Below are 13,800 nucleotides of genomic sequence, written 5' to 3'. Positions count from 1 at the left end.
TGTTCTCAGTCACAGTCTTCCCTTTTCTCTAGGCTCGGATGGAAGTAGATGCTGATGGAAATGGTGCTAAAATATTTGCTTATGCATTTGACAAAAATCGTGGAAGGGGGTCTGGCCGCCTGCTACATGAGCTGCTTTGGTAGGTATAGTGAAGAGAAATGCTTCAAGGTTCGGTAAGGTGCAATTTGCTGCCGCCAACTTGTATGTTGTTTATTTCTCTGCTTGTAGTGTTTTGAGCCTCCTCAGCCTCTGAGGAGGCTTGCAGCTACACTCATTTGGGAACCCAACATAGTGGGTGCCATTAGATCTTATTATAGTTCTGTTTTGCACTGACCATCTAAAGAGCTGAGTCTCTAAAAATATTATAGGTGAGTATAATTCATGCAGACAATGCTGAAATCTGAAAATTGCTATTAAAACCTTTTGGGGGTATGAATTAGTTGATGAAGACTGACCTTTWGGGTTCCATTTGTCCTGTGATAAGCATGTAACTCACTGGCACTGGTGAAAGTCGGCAGAGTACTGGAGAGAGATAAAACCTTTAACTCAAAACTTTGGGATTTTTTGTTCGGCCTTCTGGAAAGCTACGTGAAACAGTGCTGATGGTACTTCATATCAGCTGCTGCTATTCCATATTTAAGAATCATTGCTTGATATTCTTTGTAGCTCCCAGTTAACGCTCAGGGGCTGACATAATCAGTTGTAAGAGGTAAGTATTACTGACTAATTTAATGAGCTATTAGTTTGCTCTTTTTAGATATGTTCTTCCTGAAGAGACCTGAGTTTAATTTTGTAGAAAATAGGGGGAGTGCTGGAAAGAGCAGTTCTGATCTTTAACAGCCTTTTTGGAGAAATGGAGCATGTGTTCTATTCAGTTTCATAACTATACCTAGAAGTCACAGTGCTCAAGAGTTAGCTGTGCTTGCTTCATTGTTTCAGGTTACTTTTTCTTCCGCAAATTAGTCTCTGTGCAAGAGGAGGGAGGCAGGAAGAATATCAGATACTCCATCTTATCATTGTTTTTTACAATCTGCTTCTTAAGAGGTGCAAGTTAGCATCCATATTTAATGTTTAATCTTGTTGCACATGCAATGTTAGTGAAAATTACTGTAGTCAGCTTCCTAACATACTGGGTAATTCAGATTGTCAGCTACTGCTAACTGTGAACCTCATACAGTAATAATTGCAGTCTATAAGTAGCACTAACAGTACCTTGAAATTATTCCTGCTGACTGTTGAAGGCTGTGTAGACGATGACAGTCCAACTGTCTGCTTATTACAAAGCCCAGTCATTGCCTCTTCTGGTTTGTTTTACTTGCATTAGGAAATAATTCTAATGTATTCAATTAGGTAATTCAAATTGAGTGCCTCTAGCATGCAGTGATGTTAAAAAAATCTGAGATTGTATGTGTAATAGGGATTTTTGAAAGTCACACAGGCAGGGTGTAAACTGTCATGCAAGCTGATCTGCAGTTCTAAAGTTTCAAAGGCAAACTCTTTGGCTAGGAAATACTGAGGATTTCAGCTGTCTCTGTAAAGTTAGTATGATCCCTTTAAGGGTGTACTTTTTAGTATGATCTTCATCTACCAGGTGACAAAAACTCAGGTTAGTATACTTGGCTGACTGAGCCTGCCCAAGTATCTACAGAAAGTCTTTTGGCTACATGTGCTATGCAGTTATTAGCTCTCCTAAACAGAGTAGCAACATTGTTCATTTTTGCTTCTGTGAAGTGGGGGCAGTTTGAAAACAAAGCAGTGATCCTGTATTTTAGTGGAAGGCTATCTCCTCTGTGAGAACAGCGAAGATAAAGATTTTGGCAGCCTTTGAAAGACAGAAGGGAGGGCAACAATAGTCATTGCTCTTTCCATTGCCAGCCTTGCTGCTTGGATAAATTAAATGCTAAGAACTTGAATTACAGCAAGTAGGAGAGTGTAATTTAGCTTCCTTCCCTCTTTCCCCTCCCCATCCCTCCAAATCATCCCAGTTTTAAACTGGGAAAAAAAGTAAACCAACTATGTGCTTTTGATTTAAGATAAATTAAGTGTGCATGTTYTGGGATGCTCTTGCAAGTAAAGCTTTTTATTTAGCTAGACATTTAAGTAGGTATCACTGTTCAGGCAGTAAGCCTTCAAAATAGGAAGGTTATGGCTGCTAAAGCTGCAGCAATGACAGGATTTTCTCCCACTCTTCTCYCCAGGCCCTCCTACTGACCTCTGTAAAGAGTGAACTGCAGTACTAAGTGGAAACCGCTATCTGAACAATATACATTTTCTTCTGCAAATATTCTTTCAGGAAGAGCTTTCTGCTGCTTCTCTTGTACTTGCTGTGTTTTCAGTGTGGACTATTAGCTCTTCCAAAGCCACATTTGAGTATCTCTGCTTAGCTACCTACAGAATGCATCTGTCATGGTCTCTTGCATTCTTCTCACTGTTTCCTGTGTAGTAGTATCATCTTGCTGTCTTTTGACTGAGTCACGTACATGCGTTGGGAGGTAAAACATACTGCTCTGCAAGAGAGTTGGCTGCCTTAGCGAGGCTATTTCTCTTCTGCTTTATTCTGCAAGGGACAAGGCAAAGTTCTACTGTGAGACTATTCTACATTACACAATTATCACTAACTTTTGGATATRGTCCATGTTGCACACTAAAGTGAAAAACAGGTTTAGGGAGAGGGGTAGGGCATACTTGTTCATTCAAAGGTTGCTCCCTTATGCATGGGGAAAAGGGATTGTCCTGAAGTTGCTAGRGCTGCGTAATTCTGCTGTCTCCATCAGGTGGAATAGTGTTAATGCTTAGTGGTCATCATCAAGGCCCAACCTCCATGTCCACTTTAAGCGATCTTTGCCACCTGAGGTAACAGAAAAACTGACAGCAGACTTCTGTGGGTTTATGCAAAGTATCTGAGGAGGATGGACTTGGTTTGCTAGTGCATTTTGTAAGTAGTTGCTTATGAGAGGTCATTGGTATAGATCCAGGCTTTGTAGGAATAGTGGTAGGCACATGCCATTCTGCTGTAACTTTCTRGTGTCCCTTACAATCTGTAATAATCCTATCTTTCCCAGCTCTATCCTTTCTTAAACTCCATTTTTTTTTTTATCCAGTCCTTTTCAAAAAATGTTTCTCAACTTGGTCTTAGTCTTTTCCCACAGGTATGTTATCTGTTCTGAACTTATGTCATTCTCCTGGGTTTCATGTTCGTATGTATCCCATGTTTCTTGATGGTGCTTTGTTCCAGTCTTGCTCCAAAAAGCCATAACTCCTTCCTGTCTGTCTGATTTGTTCACCTTCATCTGTTTGGATCCATGTACTTTCTTGGTTCTCATTTTTAGTTGTCAGGGTTCTTAGCTTCCTTTTGCAGACCCTCCTATATACATAACTCAAAAGTAGCTTTTCAGCAGACTCCTTTCGATAGCTTTTTTTTTTTCCAAGCCTAGRTTTTTATTCCTTTTATCTTCAGATAGGAGAGCCTCTCTCTGTTCTATGGAACCTGCAAGACACCCTAACAGGAAACTCCATACTCTGTTATTGTGCAGGATTGCCATTATAGGAAAAATAGCTTTACCCATGAGCTGTGTGTGGATGCTGCATGTAGTGTCTCCAAAGGCATTTTATTCATTAAATTTTAGGGAGTTCTGGGGCATATGCAAATTGCAGAGTTTTTTTTCCCTAAGATGCATAATTTGGCCATATCTGGATGTATTTTAATAAACTATATTTTTGGKTTTTTTTTCAGTCACACTGAAATGAATTTTCTTGTTCATTTGGATAATGCTAGAACTTAAAAAAAAAAAAAATCCTAGCAGCTTTTTTCTTGAACCTGGACTAACTGTTGTCTTAAAATTTGATGAGCCATTTGAACTGTTGAAATGTTCAGTGAACACTCAGCTGTCAGTCTTGCATTATCCTTCTTGGTTGCTGCCAGTATGTTGTCTTTGTGCTGTAAAATCAATATAGATTTTGGCATAACAAACTTGTACTAGACACATTTTCCTTCTTAGCTTTAAACTCCAGGTGATGTGGGAGTTCTTTCAAGAAATGATGGAGACTTGTCCAGGCATACAGRTGCTTGTCAGTGGACTTGGTACTTAATATAGCAGAGAAAGGAGTGATGAAAGAAGGCTAGAATGGGAAATAAGTGTTAGAAGGCAGTAAGAGAAAGTAGCAGTAGGACTTAATATGCAGCTATCCTTCTTACTAATATCATTACTTTGGTTTTGAGCAGGTTTTGACAGATGTCTCTTGGTCAACTGTGGGGTCAAGAGTCAACAGGCTTATGTGTTATGTACAGTTAGTCTAAAAAGCATTTGCCTACTCCCTGTTTAAACCTCTGTCCTGTCTTAAGCAACAGCCCAAGTAAATAACGAGCTGATTTCACACCAGTGCCAAACTTGCATGTAAATGTGTCTGAATTTCCTATTAAAATAATATGACCGTATTAATTTCTTTCAAGTCTGCTCTGGGGAACAAAGTAATTGCCTAGATGCTTTCACAGAAACCGGAATACTAGTTTCTGGAACTTTCTTTGCAATATTCTTCCAGTTAAAATATTCTGTGATTGTCTTTTGAGTCAACCCATTTATAATGGGAATGGCCTCCTGAAACAAATCTTCTAGGAGTTGGTAATATCTGAAATAGTCATCGTCAAACTTGGGATCACCAACTGACTACGGTGACTATTTGACTATTTCAACAACAATAGATAGCAGACTAGTGGGCTGCTTATCTTCTGGAACTGGTGGTATTCTCTGCTTTTAGTAATGGAGTTTTGTTTATTCACTGAACTGCAAATTGTTTGTGTTTCCTCCAGGGAGAGACACAGGGGAGGGATTGCTCCGGGATTTCAGGTGGTACATCTGAATTCAGTGACAGTGGACAACCGCCTAGACAATCTGCGCCTTGTTCCTTGGGGATGGAAACCCAAAGCTGAAGAAGTCTCCAGTAAACAAAGGTACTTCAGAATTTGGCATTGGGATGAGGGAGGTGGCCACCTGGGGGTGAGCTTCAGCCAGCAAAAGAGCTTAAATATCTGAAATTCTTTTTTATTTTGACCTTAGGTAACTTGACTCATACACTGTAGCTGCTTTGCATGGACRTTAGGTTAATGCTTACTGTTTGTGCTAATTATGAAGGGACAATACAACTATAGTGTGACAGAGGCCCTGCTGTGCTTGACGTTGTCACCACAGTAGAACAGTAAACCTGCATTCTCTTCTGCTTGAGTAATAGTATTTGGGTACTCTAAATTCAGTCTGAAGTTTTTACCAGCCTGCGACTGTCATACTCAGGCATCAAAATTCTAATGTTGGGATGTATTTGTTTTCTCTATGGCATAACCCAAGCATATTCATGTTTGGCAAGAGACCTATGGACTTAATATCATTCTAGAAACTTGATGGTTTTCTTGAAACACCTGCAGCACGCCTAAGATGGAGATATTCCTAGCTTATTAAACTGATTTTGAGAAGGTGTAATGAATGGCAGTGATGCCATTCTAGCATGTGGTCTGTGGGAGTTCAAGAGCAAGGAATGGACTTTAAGGAATTTATAAATATTTTTGCTTGAGGTAAATGTTTCTTGATAGATATTCTTTATGCTTTTAGGCTAAAATAACGCTAGAAAGATGCTATATGTGAAAAGAATGCATAGCCTTAGGCTTAACAAGTTAAATACAATGTTAACTTTATCTAACTTATAAGTGAGTTGGAATTAATTACCCTTGGTGCTTTCTATGAATTTATGAACCAGATGTGTACTTATTTTTAAAGGGAACAAAGTCTGTACTGGCTGGCAATCCAACAGCTTCCTACAGATCCTATAGAAGAGCAGTTTCCTGTACTGAATGTAACACGCTATTACAACGCTAATGGGGATGTTGTGGAGGAGGAAGAGAACTCATGCACATATTATGAATGTCACTACCCCCCATGCACAATGATTGAAAAACAGGTATGTTCAGAAGAATCTACAATAAAATAAAACACAGGCTTCCTCATGTGTTCCTTAAAATATGAAGTTTAAGTGTTCCGTGCAGTTCTTAACAGGGATGTGTGTTTTTTTCATTTTTTAAGCTTGGGTTTTCCTTGATATAAATTTTTAGATATTTTTTCTGACATATTTAGGTTCTTATCTGTTCTTTTATGTAATCCTTTATGGGGATTCAATATGGAACTGCTTTATCAAGGCACAAAAAATACAGAGATTTTAGCTGTCAGTTTGAAAGAATGTCATTTTGAATTGGAACAAGAAATGAACTAGTGGCTTGCTGGGAGAAGTGCAATTTCTGCACTGTGTATGGAAAGATAGGTGGAAGCATTCCAGATCTCTAGCAGACACAACTTGAAGGAGCAAGCAGCTGTATAAGAGGAAGGAGAAAGCAGTGGGATCAAAACAATAGCAAGCCTGACGTTTCCTAAGAAGAAAGTGAAGTTGGGTGTCCTTTACACAGAGGAGAACTGGGAGGAAAGCTGTAATCCTCGTTTTCTGTTGTAGGCAGACACAATCTTGATTAAGACGGGCAGAGAATGAGATGTCYGATGGCTGTGTCTCTTTGTGAAGCAGCTGCCTTTATGTATGGATAAGAGGGGTTCTTCTTTCATTGTGCTAACAAATGCTGAGTAGGCTAAAATCRTTGTCTGTACTCTGTCTTTTTGGGGAGTGCCCTGCATTTGGAAGGCTGTTAGCTTTCATTTGGGCTTGCATTAGAAAGCTCCTTGGATAACCATAAATTTGGCAGTAGTTGAGYGTGTGCTGCCCTCATAATCACTTCTGAATTGAAGACGCTTGGACTTGAAGACAAAACTTAAGCTGGCTAAAGAGTAGCATATGAGAACAAATGTGAAGCTGTCAAACACTAAGTCTAAACCTATTAAGCAAGAGCAACTGCAGAATCAGACTAAGGCAATCACTTAATTCTTTTGATGCTCTGAAATTTTTGATGGGATGTTCATATTGTGATAGGCAGATAAAACAGACTTGATCATAAACCTRTGTGGGAAGTGATGTAGAGGTGCTACTTTGTACCGAGCAGGCTCACTAATGCTGTCTTGTGTTTTTCTTAGTTACGTGAATTCAACATATGTGGTCGATGCCAGGTAGCGAGGTACTGTGGGTCACAGTGCCAGCAAAAAGACTGGCCTGCTCACAAGAAACACTGTCGGGAGAAGAAACGGACCTTCCAGCAAGAGCTTGGACCAGAACGATGACCGGGTGGCACAGGCCTCTTAGCAGCAGGATTCCTTCTCAAAGGCATTGGACTCTTGCTTTTGCACAGTAATGACAGACTGCTTATTGAAGCCAGAGGCACTGAAGAAGAAAAACCCTGTGATGCTTGAGCACAACAGCTGACTGGACTGAGCCAGCTCTGACTGGTGCTGTGGAAAGGGATTGGGTCTACCCTTCCAGTATTATATTCTCAAGCAAAAAGACTACTGTAGAGGCTCCAGGCAGGAAGCTTCTCATTATTTATATGTTAATACGTTTGTAAACTCATGTACAGTTTTTGTTAGAAATTCTTGATAGGACTCATTAACTGTAATGTTCAGATGAGAACACATTGCTGGCCTGAAAGTTTTAAAAAAAGTCCCACAAAAACCTGTCATGTAGCAAAAGCTTTTCCTCCCATGTGGCTAAAAGTATCTGTGGCTGTGCCAAGGCCAGGAGGCAGGCTCCAACATCAGCAGTTGCTCTGGAGAACTCTGCATGGAAGTTATATTTAAAAAAAAAAAAAAAAAAAAAGCAAAGTAAAGATTGGAATGAATCATTGTCTGCTCTGTAGTTTTCTCCCATTCCCTTCCAGCTGCTTTCAGAGCACAGTCACACTTGGCTGTTGGAAATACCTAGTCAGTAGGAACCAGTGTACCAGAAACTGGAACAGTGTAAGGGGCCATCTGGGATCTGTGCATGTAGTCAAGCTACTGTGTCACTTCCTTCAGAGAAGGGCTGCTAGACATCATGCTTTAAGCAACTAGTATTTTTAGAAAACAGAATTGGCTTTCTTGCTATGAAACCTTTGTATATGAGGTAGTTTTAGGGAAGCCCAGGTAGTAGACAGTGGATGTGGTTGCCTTCATGGCTTCCCTGTAAGCACAGAAAATACTGTAGTGATATGCAGATACGTTTGAGTGATCTAATATTTCATAATTTGGGTTATTTATTCATTTAAAGAAATATCAATCTGAATCATTTTCTGAAACATTTTTATAAGTATAAAGTAAAATAATATGGGAGGAGAATTTGGCTTGCAGACTGCAAGCCTGCTTTTCTTTTCAGACACAATGAATTATCTGAAAAGGTGTTTTGTTTTTTTTTTTTTTACCCTTAGAAATGTAAGGAGTATCAATTGAGTTTCCCGAAGAACTAAATGGATAATTTAGTAGTAGGTGTTAGTCTCACTTCACAGTAGCAAAATGTGAAATGCTGAATGCTTAATGCAGCCTTTTTCTGAATGCTTAGTGAAATAGGTGCTTACAAATTTTTGTAAAAGCTGTAACAAATTCATTTTCAATCACAGTKCACTTTGCCACTTCATGTTGCAATGTTGGTCTTGCTTGTATTCAGCTTGTTAGAAAATCACTGTCCTGGACTTCCAGTGTTATATGATGTTTCTAATATCTGCCCAGGAAATTCTTACTTGTTAGTGTAGTGGACACTTTACATGGCTTTTTGTAGTTTGGCTTTAAACCTCTTAGGAAATTAGAAAGAACTTCAGAAGCTCCATGCGGGAAGTTCTCTTGGTAGGCACATAGTAAAATTAAGGCTCTTAATACATAGTGACACTAACTTTTCTGTTTAGGCAGCCTAATACATCCTTAAGTATGAAGAAGCCAAGCAGGACCTAATCAAATTTTCCTAYAGTTGGTGATTTTTAAAAGAAACATTCAATTTAGTTGCTTTAAATGAACTGTAGAGTTTTTTGATGAAYGCAAAATGGGGTGTAAGGTATACTTGTATTCAAGGTAATCTATTTAAAAGGGCGTAAATATTGACTCCTCTACTTGTCTTTTTAAAAAGCTGGTATTTGCCRTGCCAATTTTCCATGTACTACCAGTAATCATTGTTACCAAATGGAGTCTTAGTGAGTTTAAACACTTCTGCAGCACTGAGCAGGAGAAATAGTCTTGGATAGTCCTAATGTTTGTAATGTTGCTGCAAGGAGAAACAAAATGCAAGGAAAGGCAGACTGCAGCTGAGGTCCTGATGGGAAGATTTCTCCTGAGCATCAAATGAAGGGAATGAAGGAAAGGTGATGCTCATGCTAAAAGGTCTGCAAAAAAGGGTGATGGGCGCTTAAGGTAATCCTGATCCTAGTGAATGGRAGAGGAAGGGCAATGGGAGGAGGGGATGAAGGAAGTAGAAAGTGATAAGACACCACTTAGGTTAGGGGTTCTATTAGAACTATGAACAGAATGGAAAGTAAGAAGTTGCCAGAACCAAACTGTATTGCTCAGGCATCCTGAAAGGACTTGAGGATGAAATAACACAGGTACTAACTTTGTGTAACCTTTGACTCAAATGCTGGAGAAGAGAAGTGGGTAAGGAGACTCTGACCTTTKAAAAGTCCCTGGACACTGTAGTAAGCATCTTGCTGTCTTAAGGACATTTTTCTACTAATTAGTGCGAGATGTTATGTGATCAGTGATTCTGGCAGAAGAGTTCTTTAGAGAGGAGACTTTCTCCTTTTTGTAACGGGTGTCAAACTTCTTTGATTGACTGGAGTTCCTTAAAGGTACCAGTTACGCATGAACATGGCAGCCCTGCTGATGCGGCCTGAATAGTTTTTCAGAAGACTCAAAAAGGTCCCTCGTAARTACCCCTGGAGAAAGTAGGTTGATGTGGATATCTTCATATGGACAAGTAAATAAAAAGCACAGTCAGAACGCATTACTCTCAGATTAGGGGATATGGGGACTGTGCAGGGTTTTAACATACTGGTAAAGGAGCTAGAAAAAAGTGATGAGTTAAGTGGCAAAAGTAAATTATTTAACTCTAGTATTGGTGAGGAAAAATGAAAAGGGAAGACTTGCAAATGATTTTGATCCTGAATGACTGGGTGWCAATGCTGGATGAATTTCAATGCAAATAAAGGTAAAACTATGCATGGGTTGGAGCTGGGAGGAGGAAGCTAAAAAAACCCAAACTATGCCTGCCTTGATGGTCTCTGAGTACCCTATTACCATTTAGTTAGAAACAAGATACTTTGACATAAATTAACAACAATCAAATTATCAACAATTATCAACAGTCAAAAAAAGCAATTCCGGGTTAGGAATTACTTGGAAAGAAATAGCAGGGAAAGGACAAAACAGACTGTCAAACTGTAGAATTAAAGTGCCTGAGGCACCTGTTTCTTCAGTATTGTGTGCAGTTTTGATATTGCTGTCTCAAAATTACAGAAGAATTGGGAGAAGTTCAGGAAAAGAACACTGTTCACTAGGAAAAAAATCCATGGAGAAAAATGCAGACTATTAAATGCTGAGTTCCCACCTCTTGTACYTGTTGGCTAGGCTGGGGAAACCTCATGATTTCTGAGTGGTTCAGCTTGTCATTGCAGTGGAGGACTGGGTGCTGGTCAGTGCAAAGTAGGCTTGGTCTTGGGGCTGAACAGCTCCTGCATAAGCTGATGTATTTGTCTTTGGGACTGCTGGTACTAAAACAATTCCAAAGGATTTTTCCCTTGTATGTGGCTCAAGTGCTTGGTCTCTTCATGCTTCTCCCGTTTTTCCACTCCAAGAGTCCCATCCTGTTGCACACATGTCCTGCCTGAAATCTTCCCAGCTTGTCAGAGTTCTGGGACTTCTGATGGAGGATCTTGGGAGACCGCGCATTGCTGTTCTCCATCTGCAATGCTTTCAGCAGGGGGAAAACCTGCATCCATGTCATTTAGTCTTCAGCTCTTTGAAGCATGCAATGCTATCTGCTCATACACATCCCTGATTCTGCTGTGGACCAACGCAAGATTTAGAAYGTCAGGAGTTCCTGAACGGTGCTGGGGACGGTTTGGTCAGAATTGTTGGGCTGCAAAGATGAGCTGGGTATGGAAAGAGAGAGCAGTGGACTGGGATCAGGGTAGTCTGCACATCCACACTCTGCTGTACAGCTGTGTCTGTTTGTAAGCTGTGATGTCCAGTAAGTGGCACAAGAACCTGCTGATTCAAGTACTTGCAGGAGATGGAACTCCTTGCGCCAGTGCAGCCCTGCTGRTGTGGCTGTGCCACCAGCTGTGTTGTCCTAGTGCTGTCATATCCTAGTGAAGACATGTGGCCTCTTGTGCAGCTCTCAGGGATGTCTGCAACCAGCACAGTTCCTGCTGCTTGATCATGCTGGTCTTTCAAGACACAAGGAGGGGGTGAATGTCTGGTGTTAGCCAGCTACAGGAGGACCTATGGGCTCTTGGAGGGTGTCTGAAGAAAGACTTCTGTCATAGCAACCAAGTGGCAAGTTCAGCCTGTGTCAGCAGCCTGCAGTGTTACTGATCCTCTCTGTAACTCAATGGGTGGGCTGAATTTAGTAAATGCACCATGAAATGTTGATGCTTTCCCTGCAAATGCTCTCCCTCATACCGAAGTATGGTAGGATTGTTGAGCGGAAACATTCAAAAGTCACAATTCAGGCTGATCTGAGTGATGACAGGCTTAGGGGACAGAAAATCTTAAAATAATGTTTTTTTTTTGGAGGGCTCAGTATTTACCTTTTGGTATCTGAGCCTTTAATATACTCATAGGATTACACTTTGAAGTTTTCATCTGTGATGATTCATTAAATGAAACAGTGAAGGTAAATGGGGCAGTTAAAAGACTTAATGTTGCAAGTGGCATGGAGACAGTTTAAGATACCACATTGGGGTCAGGAGCAAATCTTTACCATCTATCAAAACAGACTTGAGAGAGGACAAAAGGAGGCCAGCATGATTTGAGAGCAGTGTGAGGGGATGCTATTAGAGCAAGAAGTTCTTCAAAACCTGATCTTGTGTCCAAATGCAGAAGATGGAAAGACTAAGATTTGGCAGGTTAAATGTAAAAAGATAATGTGAAGAAGAAAACACCATGAGGAAYGTACAAGTTGTAAAACTCATACCAATGATTTTGAAACTCATCAGGAGAGGGAGACTGCCAGAGTCAGTAGATGTGATGATACATAGTAAAGGTCTGACCTGAAAATAAAGCCCTAGCAGGAGAGAAACAACAAAAAAATTGTTTGCATATGTGTTCGCTGTGCAGCAGGAGTTTGCACAGAGGAACATTTCCATATGCAAAGCTCATCAGAGCATCTGTTTAAAACTGAAGTGCTTTCAGCAGAGACTAAAGTTCAGACAAAAATGAGCAGTAACAAGTTGCTGTGACTGGACAGTGCCACCTATGAGCTCTACAGGAACTTAAGGATGAACAAGCCAAGCTACCAACAATGTAACTTCTCCCTTGGTACCAGAGTCAAACGTGACAACAGCTGCTAAGTTGCATTTTAGGGTAAATGTGACAAACCACAGCCAGGTAAGCACCTGTACTAAGCCAATTCATAGCCGTTATGATAGAGAACAGGATCACTGGCTAAATACTGGGGAGAAGTCAATGCAGGTTTTATACTGGGAAGTTGTGCTTCCACAGCCTCTTGGAGTTACTTTAGTGGAATCAACAAACAAGGGTGTAAAGGAGATTCGGTTGGCGTAGTCTGGTTGAGCTTCCAAAATATGCTCAAAGCTCTTAAAGAAACAAAGCTACCTTGGGATAAAGGGGAGGATCCTCACATGGACGCAGCCTTAAAAGACAGGAAATGGAGTTGAAGGGAGGGGTTTTTTGGTGGAGGGAAGTCACAGTAGATGTCCCCAATATATTAAGAAATAAGCTGGAAATGGCTCAGGAGGTGACAACATCCACTGATGAGGTTATTCAGGGTAATAATAAAGGCTGAGCGAAGAATCATAGAAGGATCTTAGGCGACTGAGTGACTGGCAGAGGATGGCAGATGAAATTCAGTGTCAATAAGCACAGGGCTGTTTACGGGAAAAATAGCAACGCGGTCTCAGCTGACTATTTTCTCTCAGGAATGAGGCCTCTGGGTTGCGAAAAATAGCCCCATGGAAACATCTACCTGGGGAACTGCAGCAGTTGTCRAAACAGTAAGTCGAACTCCAGGAAAAGAAGAGAAAACAAGAGAGAACAGCACGGCAGCAATGTGTAAATCCACTGTGCACATCCCGGATGTGCAGTCCTGACCCTGCATCTCAGAGAGGATCATGTGGAAACAGCAGAGCCTTAGAGAAGGGCAAAGAGGACCTCCTCTCCCCTGTGCGCTACCGGTGCTAGGCAAGCACATGGGTTTAAGAAGGGCTTGGGCAAATTCATGGAGGAAAAATCARGTGAGGGCTGTCAAGAACGGCATCTCAGGAAGTCGTTGAACCGTAGATGACTGGAGCTAGGAGCTTATTTTGGAGAATTTACTGCTCCTCAGTTGTTCCGTCTGCAGGCACTTCCCAAGGCTYGGTTGCTGCCGCTTGCTTTCCGCCGTGGTGGTTACACGTGGGATCACSATCACAGCATCAGTTGTGGGAGAGAACGCGACAGGGTGACGAAATCTTGTAAGATCGACGCCCGCTCCTCCGTTAGGCGCACAAGCGCGGTTTGGCCCGGCTGGATCCTCCCGGGGCCGAGGGCGAGCAGCTTGCTGGGGAGGGGAAGAGGAGCAGGGTTGTGAGGGGGTTCCCTTCATCCGGCTGCGCCCGTCCCGTCCCGTCCCGTCCCGTCCTCTCCTCGCTCCTGCCCTGCTCTAAACCTCCCCCGACCCGCTCCGGGGCCACGCTCAGCCCGC

The 13,800-nt window shown here is 41.4% G+C and overlaps 1 protein-coding gene across 1 annotated transcript; it reads left to right on the top strand.

The window, feature by feature from the left end:
• ZMYND19 (zinc finger MYND-type containing 19) lies at positions 1-10,350 on the top strand. Its single transcript, XM_085320018.1, has 4 exons — positions 1-139; positions 4,808-4,948; positions 5,766-5,946; positions 7,059-10,350. Exons 1-4 carry the CDS (start codon positions 39-41, stop codon positions 7,200-7,202), a joined length of 567 nt encoding a protein of 188 aa, XP_085176144.1. The 5' UTR covers positions 1-38; the 3' UTR covers positions 7,203-10,350.
• The last annotated feature ends 3,450 nt before the right edge of the window (positions 10,351-13,800 follow it).

The sequence above is a fragment of the Rhea americana genome, unplaced genomic scaffold (genome assembly GCF_003343005.1).
Source record: "Rhea americana isolate MKP2758 unplaced genomic scaffold, rheAme1 scaffold_61, whole genome shotgun sequence".
Classification (NCBI taxonomy): Eukaryota; Metazoa; Chordata; class Aves; order Rheiformes; family Rheidae; genus Rhea; species Rhea americana.
The sequence above is the reverse complement of the archived record's forward strand: the minus strand, read 5'-3'. Positions and strand labels throughout refer to the sequence as shown.

Coding starts and splice junctions, on each gene's coding strand:
- ZMYND19 (XM_085320018.1), top strand. CDS start 39: ATGGAAGTAGATGCTGATGGAAATGGTGCTAAAATATTTGCTTATGCA. Junction 140..4,807: donor CTGCTACATGAGCTGCTTTG/GTAGGTATAGTG, acceptor TGTTTCCTCCAG/GGAGAGACACAGGGGAGGGA. Junction 4,949..5,765: donor GAAGTCTCCAGTAAACAAAG/GTACTTCAGAAT, acceptor TTATTTTTAAAG/GGAACAAAGTCTGTACTGGC.